Source organism: Amblyomma maculatum, chromosome 4, assembly GCF_055883805.1.
Source record: "Amblyomma maculatum isolate TAMU_Amacu chromosome 4, ASM5588380v1, whole genome shotgun sequence".
NCBI lineage: Eukaryota > Metazoa > Arthropoda > Arachnida > Ixodida > Ixodidae > Amblyomma > Amblyomma maculatum.
In genome coordinates, this window is record NC_139347.1 from 133,387,312 (window position 1) to 133,409,265 (window position 21,954).

Genomic DNA, 21,954 nt, shown 5'->3' on the forward strand with positions numbered 1-21,954 from the left:
AGCGTCGCGACTGAGACGTTCTAGTCGGTTCAGTACGCTGGGTACACACGGCTAGCGGGGACGACACAAGTGCCACAAGACAAAGGTCGAATGGGCGCGCACACTTCTTCCTGTTCCTTCTTTCTTCCTCCGTGCTCTGTTTGAGAACAAGTTCGTAACAATATATATATATATATATATATATATATATATATATATATATATATATATATATATATATATATATATATATATTGTGGGCCTCGGCCCACACTCAGGGGGGTTCGTGAGCCGCCACCCATGCGACAAACGACCGGCAACAACGTAAACAAAAGAAACCGCTTTAATTTGAGCAGTCAGAAATGAACTCTATGATGAAAGGCATGGTGAAACGCAAGGTGCAAGAAAACAATCTTGCGAGTTGCTGCACAGCACCGTACAAGGAAGCGAGCATCGATAACACGCCACACAACCAGGTGGAAACACAAGAGCCAAGCCACATGTGGCGAGGCCGGAAAGCGCCTGCGCTGCCGGACAAAAACACGACGCTTCGAAAACGCACACACTCACGTAGAGCTCCCGGCGAACTCCGCTGCCCGGGCCGTCCAGCGGAAAAAAAGCCCCCTGCGGCTGTTTGCTCGTCGCTTATCTAGACGCTCGGCGAGTCACGTGCAACGTTACGCGTCCGAGTCCAGGCTGCCTGACATGCGCAGTAGCGTCGGCGCCGGTTGAGTGCGGCCGGCTGCGTTGTTGCAATGATATGCTCCAAAACAGAGGGGCCGAGGGCCCCACACTCCCCCCCTCACAAGACGGTACCCCTCCCTGGGGTTAAAAAGAGAACTGTAATATTGTTCATAATGGACAGAGTAACGTTCATGAGGTTCAAAAGGCACTGCATGGGTGTTCACGACAAATTAGACATCGTCTAAGTTCAAGAGGTTGTCAGCTGCCACCGCGTCTTGAACTGCAGGTGCTTGGGGCAGGCTTTGGCTGTGGATTAGAGCTGCGGCGAACTCTGTGAGCAGGCGGCGCCTAGCGTCATTTGGAGCACCCGGCTGCAGAGCCTGGCGCAATGTGAACCATCCACCTTCCGTTTGCAGCTCGCAGTGCCGACATATGAAGGGCACACGGACAAAAAATCTGTAGCAGACTTCCTACAAGAAATGCTTGACTACCGTAACGCGGAAGCCCTACCAGACGACATTATTTTACAACGCGTTTTGCCAGTGGCCCTGAAAGGCTCCGCCGCACGCTGGCGGCGTCGACAGACGTTTCAAAACTGGACTCATTTCGAGCAGTTGCTAAGGGCAGAGTTCCTTCCCCCCGACTATGCCGTCCGCATTAAAGATGAATTGTACACTCGCACAGAGGCAGAGGAGGAGAGCCTTTTGGAATATATACGCTCATTTCAGGAACTTTATGAGCGTGCCGACCCCTCTGCACCAGAAACAGAGAAGGTCACACGAGCGATACGCCAAGCCCACCCACGCTTTCAGGCCTATTTGCGGGGGCGTAGCTTTTCGTCACTGGACGATCTCGCAAAAGCGGCTTCTGATATCCAGGCCGCCATGTTAGCCGAATTGTCCTATCGGCCTCCGCCCCCTCCAGAAACCGCCCTGGAGCCCTCATGCGCGTGGCCTGGTGCGCTCACTGCAAATGGGGGACCTCGTTTGCCTCCGCCCCTGCCTCGCTCGGTGGACCCGTTCAGCTACCAAGCTCTTGGATCACCGGGCCCCTTCCCACTCCGAGGCCGGAACCCGGGAGCACCCCCACGACGTACCCAGGGCCGTCGCCGGTCTGCGGATCCAAGCACGCAGCAAGGTATGGACGACACAAACACTGACTTTCCGGTCTCTTTCCAGTGTGGTGGTCGAGGCCACTACAGAAGCCAGTGCCCAAGTCCCCGCGGCTCTCGTAAGCAGGGAAACGACGACGGCCGGCGGTGGTAAGCAGTTATGACCACTTGCCGGCCCGCAACCTACCGGTCCCGGGCGCCTCCTTGCAGCCGCCCAGCCTCCTTGCAGCCTGCCATGAAGTGCCGGTAGGTGTGCCGTGTACACAACCTGCAGCACCTGCCGACTGCCCCGCGGTGTCAGATGCAAGTCGTCGTTCGCCCCCTCCTGCTGACGGAGTTGTGGGTGCAAGTCGTCGTTCGCCCCACGTTGGGCGCCAAATGTGGGCCTCTGCCCTCACTCAGGGGGGTTCGTGAGCCACCACCCATGCGACAAACGACCGGCAACAACGTGAACAAAAGAAACCGCTTTAATTTGAGCAGTCAAAAACAAACTCTATGATGAAAGGCATGGTGAAACGCATGGTGAAAGAAAACAATCTTGTGAGTTGCTGCACAGCACCGTACAAGGAAGCGAGCATCGATAACACGCCACGCAACCAGGTGGAAACACAAGAGCCAAGCCGCATGTGGCGAGGCCGGAAAGCGCCTGCGCTGCCGGACAAAAACACGACGCTTCGAAAACGCACACACTCACGTAGAGCTCCCGGCGACGCCGCTGCCCGGGCCTTCCAGCGGGAAAAAAGCCCCCTGCGGCTGTTTGCTCGTCGCTTATCTAGACGCTCGGCGAGTCACGTGCAACGTTACGCGTCAGAGTCCAGGCTGCCTGACATGCGCAGTAGCGTCGGCGCCGGCCGAGTGCGGCCGGCTGCGTTGTTGCATTGATATGCTCCAAAACAGAGGGGCCGAGGGCCCCACAATATATATATATATATATATATATATATATATATATATATATATATATATATATATATATATATATATATATATATGTATTAGAGACCTCGAATGAGAGATGTGCATTTAGGTTTGTGACGGAATAATTTGATATAGGCTAGATATGCGGATGATACCACTTTAATGGCAGAAAGTGAAGTGGGACTCAAGAGACTTCTGATAGATAGATAGATAGATAGATAGATAGATAGATAGATAGATAGATAGATAGATAGATAGATAGATAGATAGATAGATAGATAGATAGATAGATAGATAGATAGATAGATAGATAGATAGATAGATAGATAGATAGATAGATAGATAGATAGATAGATAGATAGATAGATAGATAGATAGATAGATAGATAGATAGATAGATAGATAGATAGATAAATAGATAGATAGATAGATAGATAGATAGATAGATAGATAGATAGATAGATAGATAGATAGATAGATAGATAGATAGATAGATAGATAGATAGATAGATAGATAGATAGATAGATAGATAGATAGATAGATAGATAGATAGATAGATAGATAGATAGATAGATAGATAGATAGATAGATAGATAGATAGATAGATAGATAGATAGATAGATAGATAGATAGATAGATAGATAGATAGATAGATAGATAGATAGATAGATAGATAGATAGATAGATAGATAGATAGATGGATTTATTGAAAGGAAAAGGCAAAGAGTTTGGCCCGAATAATTCAAATCTGGCCTGCTACTCTGCACTGGGGAAGGGAAAGGAGAGAAGAAAGAAGGTCATGATGGGTGACGAAGTGAGAGAAGGCATATGAAATATATATACAGACACAGCAGCTTGCTTTACAAGCGCGAATCAAGTCCGCTGGCGCTCAAATAACGGCAAATAGGACGCACTTCCTGGACGCCCTTCCCCTTGTCCTGCCAAGCGCCCAGAAGCAGTTCCTCCGACAGAGTCCTCTTGTCTAAACGCTTCAAGGAAGCAGCTAGCACATTTCTTTCGTTCGCATACTCTGGGCACACCAATAATACATGGTCCGCAGTCTCTGGGATGCCCCAAGTTGAACATTCCGGTGAGTCCGTCTGTCCAATTAAATGTAAGTACTTGCGCGTGAAAGCCACGTTTAGACGAAGTCTATGTATCAAGCATGCCTGATGACGCGGAATATCACGCGGAACATTAAATTTAAATGTTCGATCGAGCCTTCTTAGACGAGCGTACAAGAAGAGAGTGAGAAGTTTGGGCTTAAACTGAACATTAAAAAGGCAGAGATCATGGCGTCTTGCCCTATCAAGTCCTGGAGCATCAATGGACAAGAAGTGGAAGCTGTGACAGATTTTCTCTTCTTGGGCTCCAAGATTACCTCGGAAGGAGACTGCAGCCATGAAATTAGGAGACGCCTGCTTCTGAGAAAGAGAGCAATGGTTAGCCTTGACCGCCTAGTAAAGAGCAGAGACAGTCTGCCAACCAAGATCCGTATAACTCGTGCTATGGTCTTTCCAGTTGTGATGTATGGATGCGAGAGTTGGACTGTGAAAAAGGCTGACCGCCGAGAATTGACGCGTTTGAATTGTGGTGCTGGCGAAGACTCTTGAGAGTTCCTTTGACTGCCAGAAGATCAAATCAGTCGATATTGTCGACCATAAACCCTCACTGCTCATTGGAGGGTCAAATTCTAAAGTTAACGCTCAGCTACTATGGTCATCTGATGAGAAGAGAGGAGTCGCTGGAGAAAGATTTTATGTTGGGAAAGGTTGAGGGTCGCCGGAGAAGGGGTAGGCAGCGAACGCGATGGCTAGATGGCATCCTCGAGGCACTGCAGATGAAGTTATGTGATGTTAGGAAGATAGGGAGAGACCGGAAAGCGTGGAGTGACATGGTCCATAGGGTCACGAAGAGTCGGGCACGACTGAACGACTGAACTGAACTGAGTTTTTTGCACACATCGGTGCCTGTTTTAAATTATGTTTCAGAAGTCTGGAGGTGCGATTAGCGGAGGCAATAACACTGACAATATGATTATTCCAGACTAAGTTGCACTGAACGTTGATGACAAGGTAGTTGTATGTTATGATGAATTCCACAGCAGTGTTATTTAGTAAATACGTGGCAGGCATCTGTGGCCTGTTGGCGAAAGACACAAGCTTAGTTGCCAAATCTTTGAGCACCATGCACGCAGCGCTTCTAAGCCAGACCGCAGTGACTGGATATTGCTGTTATATGCTACATATTAACAAATAACACTGTCATCTGCAAATAGTCTCATTCTAGAAGTCACGTAAATAGGTAACCCTTAATATAAATTGCAAAAAGCTAATGTTTAATGTCCAAGGCCAAGCAAAAGACCCCGTGGAACCCCGAAGTAACGTCAAATAGTACAATTTGGACTCGTTAACAAATGCAAACAGATTTATAGACGACAGGAAATATTTCATCCATGCAATATTGCTAGAGTTAACGATAAGATTTAAAAGTTTAATTAACAACCTATGACATGAAACGTGACGGTGTTTTACATGAATCTAGAAAATACTAAATTGACTTGAAAGCAAATGTCAATTGAAACATTTGGTTAATAAATTCGCAAATTTGGTGTCACATGAGTAGCCTTTGCGAAACCCGCGCTGCTGTTTGAAGGCAATGTCAAGGTCATTAAATAAGTGGCTTTGGTGTAAATGATGCTATTAATTCTCAGAGAGTACTGGTTAAGGGGATGAGATAACTAAGCGGTGAGAAACGGTTACTTAATGTGAAGATGATATTATCCTATATATTCTCGAGCCATTTGGAACGAGGCAAAATTAAAGTGTCTGAGAAAATAGGGTGGTGAACACGCAAGAAATGCCGTGAGATGTATTCTTTTGAATTTTACAACCAAGACTAACTGATATGCACCAAATGATGTATTATTATTTAATCCAGACAAGACACCAGGTTCAGTCATGACCGCTTTAAGTAGGCAATGAGTTAATGTCTTCATAAGTGAAAGCGATTAACAACGTATGTATCAATAAGAAGCGGGCACTCTCTGCATCAGAGACAAGATTACCACTTGCATGAGTAAGACAAATAGACGCCAGTAAGTTCCTTAGTTTACATATGCAATATCCATGGCGCAGATTGTACAGTATACTGCTCCGCTCGCCTCGACGAAAAATTCTGCCCCAGCCAACCCCAGTTTTTTTTCTAATGCCGAATATTCAGGCCAGTTCCGACGATAAATTATTTGTTGAGAGACGCAGACCACCGCAAGGTATACTTGTGATCGGTGTTTGAGACCAGATGTTTGCGCAGAATGTTTTAGAAGCCGAAGATACGAATACCGAACACTCGGTACATATTGTTTGAATGGCTAATTAGCAAATAATATTTCAAGAAGACGACTTTGAATGTGGAGTTTCGGTTCGTATATTTATCCGACACAAAAGACTTAATAAAATATTGCCGCCTTTACAACAGCCTTCTCATCCAGCTAACATCACTCGGATCATCCGGAGAGAACTCGATTTCATTGCATCAGCCAACCTTTTTTCATTTATTTGACCACACCCTTCATCCATCATAACATTCCTTTTATGCCATGAGGCAATAAACTTCGCAAAAAAAAAAAATACTCGAGGCCTTGGCTCCTACACCACATACGTCTCCGCCGCCCAACACCATGGCCATGATACAGGCCGTTGTTCGCTAGGAACTTGCTAACGTCGGCCTCTCCTCCAGCCCCGTGCCGCCACCGCCACAAACGCACTCTGTTTCTGTAGTGGCTGCTGCTACAGTCAGCCAGGCTTCCCCACGTCGCTACCTTAGCCGCAATCCTGCAGAGTGGCGCACCTCAGACGACAGGCCAATTTGCTTCATTTGCTGTCGCGCCGGCCACACATCTCGTTATTGCCGTAGCCGTACCTTCTTCGCCCCTCGCTCTTATTACAACGTCGACCGTCGATACTACGATGAACCTCGACGCTTCCCTGACCAACCAGAGGAGCCCCGCTCCGCCTATGATGGACCTGGACATTATCTTACTCAAACAATTAGCCTCGCAACGAAACCGTCCCCACTGCCCGTCACTCCAGCCGATCTCCATCCCCACTGGCTCGTCAATCCCATTCACCGGTGTCTCGTCGCAGCTCCTCCCCGTCATACGCCGGCATCTACTCGGAAAACTAGCGAATGCAGCGCCCGGGAGTGACGCTGCCTTATCAACCCGGAATGTCAACTCAGAACTGACCTCCACACCCAGACGTAACCTCATTGACATTCTTGTGGACGGAGTCTCCGTTCCAGCCCTTATTGACACTGGAGCCCATATTTCAGTCTTAGTTCATCGTTCCGCAAGCGCCTCAAAAACGTTCTTACGCCCGCTAGCACCTCAGTTCATGTTGCTGATGGAAACACTACTCCCATCATCGGAATGTGCACTGCACGCATCAGCATCGCCGGCCACCACGTCCCTGTGCTCTTCGCCGTCCTTACTACTTGTCCTCAAGGCGTGATTTTAGGCCTAGACGTTTTAACAGCCCATTCCGCTCTCATTGACTGTTCCTCCGGACTTCTGCGCCTAGCCCTGCCCCATTGTGTTCATGGCCCTAGTGCTCACCATTCCCAGCCTCGCCTCCGCTCCAGTACATTTACAAGCCTACCTCCCGAGGCGGCAGTATACGTGCCCATGTCACCTTTTCCCTCCCTTCCTGACGGCGACTACGTTGTCAACCCCATCACCGACGTCACTCTACAGCACAACATCGTCCTACTTCATAACATTGTACACGTCGAGAATAACCTCACCTACATTCCCGTACTCAACTTCAGCATGTCTTCGCAAGTTCTCCCGGAGGGAATTTTCCTCGCCGAGCTGTCACCTTTGTCCAGCTTTACTATTTCTGCAGTGCTGTCCGACCATCACGCCGAGGTACCTGCACAACCTGTCCCGTCACATAGTCCGGAGGATCGCATCTCAGCCATGGTTGCCTCTGACCTGCGTCCCGAATATGCCAGCGTCCTTGCCGGCCTTTTGCGGTCATACAGCGACATTTTTGATTTCGGTCACGGGTCCCTGGGCCAAACGTCCGTCGTCACACACCGCATCGATACTGGAGATGGCCACCCTATTCACAGACGGCCTTACAGAGTTGCTCTTTCCGAACGCCGGATAATTTAGGAAGAAGTGGATAAAATCTTGGCCAGCAACATTATTGAGCCGTCGAGCAGCCCCTGGGCGTCTCCGGTCAACTCGTTAAAAAGAAAGACACAGCTGGAGGTTTTGCGCAGATTATCGACACCTAAACAAGATAACAAAGACAGACGTGTACCCTCTTCCAAGGATCGATGATGCCCTCGACTGCTTGCATGGTGCCAACTACTTCTCCTCCATCGATTTCCGTTCTGGTTACTGGCAGATCTATGTTGACGAAAGAGATCGTGAAAAGACGGCTTATGTCACCCCTGACGACCTCTACCAATTCAGGGTGATGCCTTTCGGCTTATGTAATGCTCTTGCGACTTTCGAGCGCATGATGGACTCCTTACTTCGCGGGTTCAAAAGGACGACATGTCTGTCCTACCTCCATGTCGTCATCGTATTTTCATCAACCTTTGAGGGCCACCTCCATCATGTTTCGGCTATTCTTGGCGTCTTCCGACGAGCTGGCTTTAGTTGAACTCCAAGAAGTGTAGCTTTTGTCGCCGGGAACTCAAGGTCCTAGGACACTTGGTCAACACCCATGGCATCCAGCCGGACTCCGACAAAATTCATGCTGTAAGTGATTTTAATATATCGAAATCTAGCTGCGACGTGCGTAACTTCCTCGGACTTTGCTCATATTTCCGGCGATTTGTACCAAACTTCGCGGAAATCGCCCGTCCACTCACGCAGCTTCTGAAAAAAGAGGTCTCCTTTTCCTGGGGCCACGAACAATCGGCCGCCTTCGTCGCTCTTATTGCCACCTCTCCGGTCCGCCATTGTTGGCTCACTTCAATCCTTTAGCGCCCACAGAAGTACTCATCGACGCAAGTGGTCATGGATTTGGTGCCGTTCTCGCACAACGTCAGCTCGGTTCCCTTCGCCTCATCACCTATGCCAGCCGACTCCTCTCTGCTGCCGAACAAAATTATTACATCACTGAACGTTAGTACTGAGCCCTAGTTTGGGCCATTACGAAGTTCCGCCCTTACTTGTATGGGAGGCCATTCACAGTAGTCACTGACCACCACGCATTGTGTTGGCTTTCCACACTCCAAGACCCTACTGGCCGCCTTGGACGTTGGGCCTTGCGCCTTCAGGAGTACAACTTTTCAGTAGCTTATAAGTCCGGCCTGTTGCATAGATACGCCGATTGCCTGTCCCGTCATCCAGTCGATCCGCCAAGCCAACCTGAATGTGACAATGACGCTTGCATGCTCTCTATTTCTGACTTTTCCAACATTCGCCGTGAACAACGCCAGGACCATCAGCTTCGTGAAATTATCAATCGCCTCAGCGCCGATCTCCATGTCCCTTCCCTTCGTTTGTTTGTGCTCCACGACGGCACCTTATACCGGCACAATATGCGACCTGATGGCCCCGACCTTCTACTAGAAGTCCCTCAGCACCTACGCACAGCCGTCCTTCAACAGCTTCACGACCTTCCCACGGCGGGTCATCTAGGCGTTTCTCGCACATACGACAGTTTGCGCCGTCGGTTCTTTTGGTCAGGCATACGCCGCGCAGTCTGCCGCTACGTGGCTGCTTGCGACCGCTGTCAACGCCGGAAAAAGCCATCAGTTTTACCAGCTGGACTTCTGCAGCCGATCGACATCTCCATAGATCAATTTTCTCGAGTGGGTCTGGATCTTCTAGGGCCTTTTCCACTGTCCGCATCGTGGAACAAATGGATTGCGGTGGCCACTGATTACACCACATGCTACGCGGTCGCACGAGAAATACCAACCAGTTGTGCAACAGATGTGGCTGCTTTCCTCCTCAACGACGTTATACTCGTCCATTAGCTCCCCGCCAACTGATAACCGACCATGGCCGTTGCTTTCTTGCGCGTATGGTCGACGAGAGCCTAGGATTGTGCAACGTTTGCCATTCTTTCACGACTGCCTACCATCCACAGACGAACGGGCTTACTGAACGCCTTAACCGGACATTAACTGACATGCTGTCTATGTACGTTTTTAATGACCACCGTGACTGGGATATAACGCTGCCATTTGTGACATTGAATACAATTCGTCGCGTTACGACACTACCGGCTACTCCCCCTTCTATCTTATATACGACCGTGAACCTTTGCTTCCTTTTGACAGCCTGCTCCCTTCTGTCGCTACTGCCAGCTCATATGCTCGTGACGCCATAGCCCGAGCTGATGCTGCCCGCATTGTTGATCGCAACCGACTCGAAGCCTCCCAGTACTCCCAGAAACGTCACTATGATTCCTGTCATCGCAAAACCCGGTATTCTTGCTGCTCTCTCGTGCTACTTTGGACCCCAGCTCGCCGCGTTGGCCTCTCGGAAAAACCTTTGCCCCGTTATACAGGGCCCTATCGCATTTTACGACAAGTGACTTCAGTGACATACGAAATTGCACCCTTGCACCCCGCAACGCATACTTCTACACCACGCACCGAGACGGTCCATGTTGCACGCCTCAAGCCGTACTACACGGACCCTGGGTTGGACGCTAGTACGCACCGGAACGGTGTTTTTCAGCCGGCGGTGTGGTGTTACATTACGTGGTGCATGCACTGATATCTGCATAAGGACGATCTCGCGAATTTTGGTGAAGACGACGTTCGAGCAGTGTCGGTTAGTGCCCGGCTGACGTTGCTGTGTTTCTGTGTCTTGTGTGCGGGGTCATCTTGGACTTATTGCTTGGCCTTACCTTGCCACGTATCAATATTGTTTATCTACTGGAGTTGAGAAAAAGTACGCACTATGGAGCCGAGAGTGCCGCTTGAATTGTTTATGGCGTATTTAAAGTGTTTACCGTCCATGGGAACGCCCACACACTCCTATGAATTAAGAAGCTCTGAAGTAAAGTGAATAATATTGTAGTCCACATCTTCGCACAAACTGCATAGCAGGAGATCGTCAGGTGCTACAGATTGTAGAATATGTCACATATCTGCGTATTTCGCATCATTTCAGTTTGCCATTCAGCAAGTTCAACCAGCTCGAAAAAAAAGGTAACAGTATGATGGAAAATGTGGGGTTTAAGCTACAAACTTTCTTGTGCCTTATGAGGAACACTGTAGTGAACGGCTCTTCCATGCCAGAGCATAGAAGTCACGTAGGAGTGGAAACCCAGCGTTGTCCAGTTGCGTTAAAAAAAAAAAAAATGTTTGGCCGGCACGGAGTATGGCGACAGAGCCACGTGACAGGGTGAAGGTAGTACACTGGTAATGCAAGACGGAGAGGAGGTCGCTGATTGGGTGACGCGGGATGTATGACGTCGCGCAAATATACTACTAAGGCATCACAAAGAGCGTGATTGGCAGCAGCTTGCCGCCAGATGAGGTGGCAGTGGGAAGCTCCTCTCGGGCGTGTGTGGCGTGCAAAGGTCTGTGCTGTTGTAAAGCCGGAAGCAGGGTCTTTCCGCGCTGTTGAAAGCGTCCACTCAATAGCGCATGGAGGCGCTATGTTGACTCATAGTCACGCGTAGTGATAGTTAGGTGTCCTGCTAGTTTATTTTGTCAGCCACCCGGAGTGTTTGCGAGATGTAACGTCACACAAAAAGTCAGGGGCTGGCTCTAAAGGGGCTGCGAACAATTAATCTGAAATTACTCTTTCGACTAAATAAAGTTTGCCAGAAGGAACGATGCGAGACTCACGGCTATAGAGCAGTAGTATATGAGGCGCTCTTATAAGCATTTAAATGAGTTATACCCCTGTTAAACGGGCACGTTAACGGCCGTTAAGGAAAGCGGCAGTCGGCTTTAAAGGCAGTTAGGCGGAGTTACACGGCAGCGCGAGCGGCTTTGAAAATCCAACGGCAATTGACACCAACGGAGGTGGCCGGTCTCCGCTCCGCCGCCGTTTCCGTCCGTTTCGTCGTGAAGTAGGCAAGATGGCAGCCGCCAGTAGCAACGTGTCTCCGCTGCAGGTGAGCGCGCCGCAGTGTCACTGACGCATTTACTTATAAACTTGTGGCAAGATCACCTTGCCGAACCGCAAGCGCAGAAACACAATCCCAATGCGCCCGTGTACGCAAGGATGACGGCGCTGTTCAACCAGCTCACCAACTCGATAAACAAAATGTTTTTCGAGTCGGCGAGGTAAAAAGGTCGAGTCACGTGATAAATCGTCGGAACAGAAGTGTACTGACCGAACATGGAAAGTGCCGTGTGAGCGCAGCCACTACCGTTCCGTTCCCACGGCCGTTACGGCGTTCCACTGACGCTCAACTGAACGGCCGTTGAAAACGACCGTGTCACACGGGTATTAAGCCCCAGTACGTCGTGCCGACAAGGTCTGAAAAATTGCACGTTTCCTGAAAGGAACTACGCTGATTATGCGGGTGGTGAGCTATCGTGCTCTGAACGTGGACCGCCTAACGCTACGTGCGCGGTCCGCGGCTTGCAAAGAAGCCGGAGAGACACATATGCGCAGAAATGTATAATACTCGTCTTTTAAGCCAAACCTACATCTTTTCTATCAAGCAGGTATTTTCTTTAACACTGACAAAAGCGTTAACAAATGTGGATTGAATTGTCACCTTCAAAAACTATCAACAATGTAGCTTCTCTACAGCTTCTTCTTTGTTTTTTCTTTTTTTTTTTGCATAAACAAATAATCGCGGCTTTACGCACGGCGCGGCCATAAAAGCTTTTCCGACAAGGAGGTTTGAACATAGTTCACTGAGGGGGCAGCATGCCTGGCGGCAGTCTGCCCCAACTCGCTGATCACGCTCCCCACGAAGGCTCCGAATAGAAGATGCCCAGCCCTGACAGATAGGTTGGCTGCCTAGACCACAAGGACACAGTAGGTTCTGCTGTCCGACCTGCTGGACAGGGAGAAGACACTGATGGATGGTGCGCGAGATGTACTCGCCATCCATCACGGCAGAGGCAGAGATGCGCATCCAGTCGCCTCCGGCCGATGTTGTTACCCGCGCCGGGGCTTCTGTCCTGCGATGCAAAAAGGCGTTCGCGAGTTTCGATCGTCCTAAACACGTCGGCATGTACTTTGTTCCGAATAATGTCTAACACCAACGAGTTTAGCCTTGTTGTGCAAATAGCAGCACGTTTTCACGCAAGAAAGTCTTCAGTCGCCTAATCAGATGGCGCGTAAGCAGCGCCTTCACTGATTACATTCGGTCGTAGCTTTTGGGCTGTTTAATCATATCTCTGCGAACACGCTGTACCCAATTCTGCGAGATGCGTTTCGATAACCTTTTGCTTTAAAAAATTCTAATCGAAAGCTAACCTAACGCAACCGAGCGTTCGATGAATACACGCGGCTCTCGTGCCGTATTTATTGTGCCGTCAAGCGATGCTTTTAGAGATTGTGCTGCATCTACATTATTATGAGTTGTTTGTAAAGCGATACTTGTTATACGGCATAAAACTATGCAACAAATGGACACAGTGGCGTTACACGAATATTCACTTTCTGTTTGCGTTAAAAAAGAAATGAACACCTTGGCGGCGATGGCAGCAACAAGCGTGGTTACGAGCCTTAGAAGAGAATCAGCCACTCACGCTACCGTCAGCTTCAAGCTGATGGAGTTTCAAAATAGCGCGCTCAAAAAATTTACAACACTATAAAATCGAGGTATAAGTAGATGTGTGGGGCTATAAATATTTTATGCAAGTTCGCTTGCGTATGCCGTCGCAGATAAAGTGACGAAGCCATGCTCGGGGGACCCTGAGCCGAAATACACAAAAATTAAAAACCTTCGGAACATTACTTCCTCTCAAGTATGGAGTAGGTGCTCAAAGGAAAACTCAAACACCAACGAAATTGACAGTGAAAATGCGTACAGTAACGTCTATTGCCGAGTACGTCAGGATTTCAGACTCACGGCTGCATAATCTTAAGGCATGCGCAGCGCAGGTGCTGACTCTTCACCAGAGTGACTTCGTAGCCCGAGTTATTTTATTCGATAAAGGTGGAATGAGGACCCCGTAAGAGTTTTTCACTCAGTTCTCGACTGCAGATTGCTGTCGACACCCGCCGCCTGGTTTATACTCTGTGCCATGGAATAAAAGCTTCCACTGTCGGCGCGCTTGCTATTTGTGATATTGGTAAACAAGCAAGCCGCGAGGAATCTTCAGAACTTTGAAAGCATGGTATTCCATAGCACAAAGCCGAGCCTCGCAGTTGGTTACTTGAAGTGGGCGGGGTCAAGAAATCGCACCTAAAGAAGAACGATGCCCCAGGTCGAAGTGCGTAGAAAGTGCGTCTTACCCGGCACTCCGTAAGTCGGAGTATTTGCCGATGGCGAGCTGTTATCATCCGATGGCTCGTCTGAGTGCAGCGCAGGATGGGTAGCATCGTTTTGCTGAGAACGCTTATCGTCTATCTACTCGAGCAGTTCCTTCGGTGCTCTTTGCCATGGATGATAAATCACAAGCACACTGTTCTTTTTTTATTTGCACACTTGGCGTAAGGCATAATTCGGGTTCGCGATAACCACCTTCGTGCTTTCATTATTTATCTGCCCCAGGGAGCAGACCATCAACGTCGTCTCGTTTTTTTTTCGTCTGCCATGTATCTTGTAATGCTTTTTTGTTTTGATTTATTTACTATGTTAGTCCACTCATGCTTAAGATCTTCTGTAAAGGCTGGAAGTGTATGTGAAATAAATGAATGAATGAATGAATAAATTATATATATATATATATATATATATATATATATATATATATATATATATATATATATATAATCATTAAATCATATACAATGGAAATCATGCAAGGTATTTTTTTTTTTGCAGGAGCTGGGGAAGGCTCCTACTTTTCTCATTCTCGGTAAAACAATTAGATTATTCTTCCTTCTTTGTTGCCATTATTCCCGCTCCCTGCAGAATCCGTGACTTTGACGCTCTTGTCCCTTCACAAGTCTACGTCAGGCGGCGACCATCCACCTCTACGGGCGGTGTGGAACGCTTCGGATAGCCGGTGGCTGCTACGTCTTCCTAACTGCCCCATGGTCGCGGTTTGATAGTTTAGTACTTTAAAAAGGCGCACGTAACGAGTGTCACTGCATTGTCTTTAAGAGCATTTGCTTGAACACAATGAAGGCAATTCACTTTCCTTAGTGATCCCCCACAGATGATGAAGCGGCTTTTCAATAATACTTGCTGGGGGGCTAGTTGGTGCATGTCAATTTCTATGAAAAGATGTGGCACCAAAACGGACAACGCTATCCTTTCCTGTCTGTCTCTTTGCACCTGTCCTGTTCTGAGTATTGTCCGTCCTGGCGCTACGCGGTGGTTTCATTTAGTTATTTGACATGTCACAAGAAGAGAAATTCTGGTTATTTTTTTCCTGTATAGTCTCAGTGGGACCTAGGAGTCGCGTATTGGTGTTGTCCAGCCGCAATGCTCGCGAATGTACGAAGTGAATGACACCCTGCTCACTCAGGTTTGTGTTGACCGCTGCCACCTCATATCTAGTCAGTGTTCCCCGTATAGGCACTTCGCCTTGTAATGCAGTGTATAATGTAAAACAGTGAATGTAATGCAGTGTATACCAGCTCAAATCGCCACTTTAGCTGAAAGCGTCGACTGTATTGTTGGTCTCGGATAATGCACGTACATGTCTGAAATTGTGGCCTAGTTTTGACCGATGCTTCTGCTTAAGAATTCTGTGGCACTACTGTGGTGGCGCGGAAGACGCAGTGAACATAAGGGAACCGTCCACGACTGAAACGAGTGTCATATCGCACCCGTACTGTGTAGACGGACCTTTGGCAGGACTCTGGCGGGGAGTTAAACTTGAAGTCACGCAGCTTACACTTCGAGTAAAGTTGCTTTTAAGACATTTCTCAGGAAGTCGGGAGAGAGATTCGAAAAGGGCCGACCAAATATTCTCGTATCCACCGCCGTGAAGCAGATGCTTCCCTTTCGTGTTTCATAAAGAAACGGGACAGTGACTCGCTAATGCGTGGGTTTGCTCAGAACATGCGCCATCGGAGTCCACGACACGAATGACAGCAAGATCAGCGCCGTGCTTGGTGTAGACTGCTGCCGACCGATTTTGCATAGCCTGGGCCCTAAATAGCAAGGCGAAACGGCCGCTCGACACCGATGACTGGAGAAGGTCACATACGCTCCGATTAATATTCCGCTTGCGAGGCTAAGGCATCGAAGCACCTTACACACCATCCGGAAGAGTCGAGTGAGAGCACGCACGCTTTTGACAATAAAGCGAAGTGCAGGGCCTTTGCTTGCTTAGCGCCTTCGACGACGCGAGCGGATGGGCTGCTGAAGAAAAAGCGATGTGGAGAGAGAGTGGGGAAAGTGGAGAGAAAGGCTGCTCTGAGCCACAGCCTCTCTTAAAATTACCAAGAAATGCTGGCGCCGCCGCTTTCTATTCACCATGGAGTGGTGCTGGTACGGCATGAAGATGACAATTAGTGTTTGGTCTGGCTTTTTCTTCGCATAAAATTGTATATTCAGCGGTAACATTATGGTTCAACGCACGGCAATCCTCGACAACACGCACTGATAGTTACCATTTCAATAACGAGATATATCATTTTAGTAATTTATTACGCATCTTGATTTATTTCCAAGCTGTGCTTTTACTGCGTAGCAGTACTAGCCGCAATAATGGATTTCGCCGATGTCTGTCCGAAGCTGCTCGCTCACTCTCTCTTCGTTAACTTGAAGAGAGAAAGTGAAGGTGGCGACGTGCGCGTCGCACGGTTCAGCATTGAGGAGGCGGAGCGGTCGCGTCCATCCTCTCTCTCCGCGAACTTGAAGAGGAGGAAGGAAAAGTGACGACGCCTACATCACGCGGCTTAACACTGAGAGGGCGGAGCGGCCACATAGATGAACCTAGTGAGATAGGGGCTTGTCAGTTGCAGATGTGCTGGCCGCCACTGGGCAGCGTCTCACGAGCGTGTGTTACTCCAGAGTGAGTAGTCATGTGTCGCTCGCGCGCCCTCAACTTCGACATCTCTCCCCTCGCATCAGTCACTCCTCAGCCTCAGCCTTCACGGACAGCAGACGTGCATGCGCGGTGCTCCCTGGACCTCGGCTCCGAGCTGCTCGCCACGTCGTGAAGCTACTTGTGCTTGCCTCCGCGCCTTAACTGGCACTCGCCTTCAAGCGCGTTTCCCTTTCTCTTTCTCTCCTCCTATGATCCCACCCCAGACCTTTCGGCCGCAGAGCAGTGCATTGCAAAGAGATTCATTGTGCCTGTCTCCGTTCATTTCTGAAGATGGTGTAAGGAAAGCCAAGGAGGCGGCTACGTCGCGTGTTTGCTCCGCGTCGCAATGGATGGGCACTGCGGTGCAGGTTCGCCGTGCTTGACGTGCTGAAGTAAAACGGTTAAGCAGCGCTACGCACCTACTTCGCATTTGATTAAATATGCAAATCCACCTAAATGTTTTTTTTTTGTGTAGCGCTGCAGGCGTCGTAACGCGCGAACGTTTAGTTCTCGGCTACAGTTTCCTTTGGGTAACGTTGTTTCCGCGTGAGGGCTTTATACTAGCTGACATACCAAAACGAAATTCGAGACCGTTGAACTTTGGGCCACTTGGTCACAAGGACAGGAAGCTCGACTCTGAACAACAGGTGCAGACGGGCTGAGCGCCACTAGTAAATGATTAGAATTGAAATGCCGCAGCTATGACTACATGCCTGTGAACAACAAAATGATTACATAAATATGAGCATAAGTGGCCCGTGGGACAGTATGAGTCGCGAAAATATGAGTGCATTTATTTAAAACTACCACTGGGAGCTAACTTATGGGATAGCCCTGGTAAGATCAGTACTTGAATACGGGAAAATTGTGTGGGAGCCCTACACCGCATCTAACAAAACAAATATTGAAAAAGTCCAAATACTTGCTTCCCGTTTTATCTACAATAAATACCGAATAACCAATTCACCAACCGAATTGAGCAAATCAGCCAAAAAACTAGAATGCCGCACTAAGATAGCAAGGCTGAAGTATCTCTTTCTTCTGATCCATGGTCACTTTAAGATTAACACATCACACTATTTTGCAATACACCCCGATGAGTCATCAAGACATCGGCATAGTATGTATATTCCTGTGCCGCTTTCTCATAATGATTGTTTTATGGTTTGGTTTATTGTTTATGGGGTTTAACGTCCCAAAGCGACTAAGGCTATGAGAGACGCCGTAGTGGAGGACTCCGGAAATTTCGACCACCTGGGGTTCTTTAACGTGCACTGACATCGCACAGCACACGGACGCCATTCCGTTTCGCCTCCATCGAAACGTAACCGCCGAGGTCGGGTTCGAACCCGGGTACTCCGGCACAGTAGTCGGGCGCCTTACCACTGCACCACCCCGGCGGGGCCATAATGATTGTTTTAAATACAGCTTTTTTCCTCGTGTGATTAAAAAGTGGAACATGCTGCCTGACTGCATTGTAAAAAGCAATACTCTAGATGCCTTTCTTGAAAGCCTAAAAACATACTTTGAACAAAACGCGCCTATATAAAAGTTGTCCCTTTGCATAATCTGTTTCCCTTTGTTTTTTTTGCTGTATTATTTGACGTTCTGTTTTACGTCCACTGTATTTGCTTGTATTTTTGTGTCGGACTTTTGTAGTTGTTGAAATGTACTCCTTTTTTTTTGCGAATTTTGTTTATTTCCACTCCTGTAATAGCCTGCATAGGCTGACAGTATTAATAAATAAATAAAAATAAATAAATAGTTTTTCGAAAGACTGCAGCCTCTAAGGTGTTCTCTTGCCTTATCCACGATCTTTGCAGTGCCGTGAAAGTTTGGTGGTGTCATTTGATTTCAAGGTAGCGAGCACTGCCGTGACCCATCATTTCAGGCACAGGTCTATCTGTTGAATCGTACCACATTTCAGCAGACTGAGACTGTTGCGAGGCGCATTGTTTTCTTTTTTTTTCTTTTTTTTTTACGAAAGCGACACTCCGACAGTTAAAGCGAGACCTCAGATGGCCGCAGCTACCCCTTGAAGAGGCGTAGCTACGGTCTCCTAATAAAGAAATCAGCCTGCCATGACATTTGAATTCAAGTTAACCTTATCCCATGGACAGGAGCTACCAACTCGAGTCGCTCCTTGATATGGGAAGGTGATACCAAAATCAGCCTGCCAGAACCGTTTGCATTCTCGTTACCCCTACGCCACGCAGGCACACCCAAACGGCTTGGTTGAAGCGGGACTTTACATGTGGGCTGGTAGCTTACCCTGTCGCATCATACACTTGAAGGATGAGCTTGTGTTCCCAATAGTGTAGCATCTTGCACTGATAGGGCGTGATAGGGGAATAATGTAGCAGGAAAATAAGCTTCCACTGTTGCTTTCGCAATTCAACTAGGGTTAACCAGAGCTAAATCACAACTGATTTTTTTGTTCTTTATTGCCACATCTCTTTCAACTCTCCTCCCTTCGCAGGAGGCAGCCAGGTTGGCTTAGCCGGAGGAAGTTAGCCATTTGTACGCATGTGGGAATTTGTGGGAGAAACAAAGGCATCGTTTCAGACGTGCTAGAAAAAAACACGAATCCGATATTGTATCAAACTTATGACACAATGTTCTTTTCTACAGAGTACAGCGGTGCTGTCATACCATCTCGTTTGTCATTTAGCATCCAACTACTAGTCACGTTGGAGGCCAGTTTGCGATAGGAATTCGAACCGATGACCTTTGTAACTCCAATAGCATGTCGTTCATTTTTGGCGAAAGTTTTCACCGAGAAGTGAAGCGGATACTACGCCTCCTTCGCCCCAAATACCAACTAAAGGAAATAAATGAAAGGAATAGTAAAATGAAAAAAAAAAAAAATACAGTGTTAGAGGCGCTGTCGCGTCTACTCTTGAAACGAAGCTTAAGGGTCCTTCAAAATTATGTTCTCCTTCTTACATTTGTTGCATCGAATTATCGTGTGGCATACCTCTAACCCTGGCGCAGGATCGTGTTGCTGGTTTTGCTGCCACTGGCCACCTTGGTTGGGGGAAAGTGCGCAGCTGGCCGCCATCCCCGCAACGTACGGCCAGCTCAATTTGTGCAAATGGATAAAGTGTAGCGATACGATATGGCACTAATTGCAGAAGCACTGTTCCGTGTAGATCCTTCACGTGGTAACCGACACGGCAATGTAAGATATATGTTCCAAAAATAAACAAATCTGGACTTTCTAGGACAAAAGTTTGCTTTGCAGGGCTTACCGTCCCATAGCGACTCAGGCTATGAGTGACGCCGTAGTGGAGGACTCCGGAAATTTCAACCACCTGGGGTTCTTTAAAGTGCACTGACATCGCACAGCACACGGGCGCCTTCTTTTTCGCCTCCGTCGAGAAGCGGCGCCGTGGCCGGGATCCCATGAAGCGAGCGCACTAGAGCTAACAACTGTAATTAATGCGATGTTTCGAGCTTGGTAAGAGCAGAACAAACCTTCGAAAAACCTTGAAGAATTCGCAGGGGTAGCCACGCGTCGAAACGATTTTAAGCCCAAAGAAACGCGAAAGCGGTGCTGCCCGCTCAACGAATAAGTGCTACGTTTTCAGGTCAAGTGATGGTACACCACGGTCTGACGCGAATAGTGTAATAAAGCGTGGGCAAAAATGGTCACTTAGCAGTGCTGCTCGGCCTCTGCGGCAATAAAGAATTAAGCGCTGAAAATCCGTTAGACTCGCCGAGTTAGACCGCCTGTGGCACGCATGCCGAGGCGCAGGTTATCGCGAAGGACGAGCGATATCGCTGCCAGCGCCGCTTGCATTATTCCGAGGCCGAACGCGGAGAGCCGTTAAAGCACTCCCTCCGTGGCACGCTCCCTAATGGGGAGAAGTTCGGGCGTGGACGCCCCAGTGCTTCTCGTTTTTCGCCTCCGGGTCAGCGCGCCATTGTTTACCGCTGTTTTCCCCAGCGGGCCACGGTCAAGGTTGGCGGGGCCGCGCGCGCCGTAATCCGAACCGGCGGGCTGCATTATTCAGCGCGCAGCAGCGCCGGAGAGGACGTGCCCGCTTTCGCAACTCTCGCGAGGTTTTCGAATAGCGACGGGTGGAGAAAAACGCCATCTACTCGGATTACAGTGCGATGCTTGCCGAACAGACTGCGTGATCCGTTGCCGCGAGGCTTGGAGGGAGGAGACCCTCCGGTGCACCGATCGTAGCAGATACCGTCTTGACACGCGTTTTGTCTGTAAAACAACTAGAAGGACCTACCACCACATCTTCGTGACCACAGAGCACCCCGCCCTGCGTGCATCCCTTGTGTTGCTCTCACTCGCCTTGACCCGGAGATAGGAACGCGACAAGCGCCAGGACGCAAAGTATGCATTGTCCAAAGGCCCGACAGTGACACGAACCAATGTGACGGAAAGGTGTCTTTGGATACTGGCATGAAGAGACGCTGCTAAGCGCTCAGTCGCTTATTCCAAACTATCTGTCGAGAGTAAAAAAATTGGCAGTGGCTCAGCTCGGCTACGCCAGGGCTAGCTACTTTCCTCAGGTTTCGGCATGTTGCCGAGTCAATTTTTAGGCTTATATTGATTAGCAATGAAGACACATTGGTCGTCACACATCAATTTTTTTTTTCATTTCATGCACAGAAAAAAAGACGGCCGGTGATCAGTATAATAACACGCGGCCCTTTAGATCGAATTTATGGAAGTTTGAATGTACAGCTTCTCTTTCGGTACTAATTCTTTCTCTGCTGAAGGGCCAATTTCCAGGCGGAAACTACTGGATCCGAGGAATTGAGCCTATCCTGTAAATACCGCCGCTGAGCAGCAGCCCGAATTCCTTCCGTTGACGACGGTATTACACGGCAGTGCCGACTACCGCTCAGTTATCAGTAATCTCTCAAATAAATCTCACATCGTGCATTAGGCTCAGTCCTGAAGAAAGCTACGACACTGTTTTCTTTGCCGCGGACTTATGGCATGTCCACTATGAATTAAAAAATTTAGGCCTGCTGTCTGACTCCACGAAGAGTAATCCAGTGCAGTTGCATGTGAAATACTACAGTGACAAAACATGAGTCACTGATGCCCTCCGTCGATTCCTTGGGCGCGCTCCGCGAGCTGCCAGTACCGTGAACCCTGGGATATCACGGGCAAAGCTGGTCTACGCAC

At 48.6% G+C, this 21,954-nt stretch overlaps 1 protein-coding gene across 1 annotated transcript; it reads left to right on the plus strand.

The window, feature by feature from the left end:
• The first annotated feature begins 341 nt into the window (after positions 1 to 341).
• LOC146192612 (uncharacterized) lies at positions 342 to 2,128 on the plus strand. Its single transcript, XM_084600472.1, has 2 exons — positions 342 to 377; positions 1,005 to 2,128. The coding sequence occupies exons 1-2, from the start codon at positions 342 to 344 to the stop codon at positions 1,926 to 1,928; spliced, it is 960 nt and encodes a 319-aa protein (XP_084456598.1). The 3' UTR covers positions 1,929 to 2,128.
• The last annotated feature ends 19,826 nt before the right edge of the window (positions 2,129 to 21,954 follow it).

What these genes read in the sequence shown, in the direction of transcription:
- LOC146192612 (XM_084600472.1), top strand. Translation starts at nt 342, where the DNA reads ATGAACTCTATGATGAAAGGCATGGTGAAACGCAAG. An exon ending in AAGGCATGGTGAAACGCAAG is followed by an intron (nt 378 to 1,004) that starts GTGCAAGAAAAC and finishes CTCTGTGAGCAG; the next exon opens with GCGGCGCCTAGCGTCATTTG.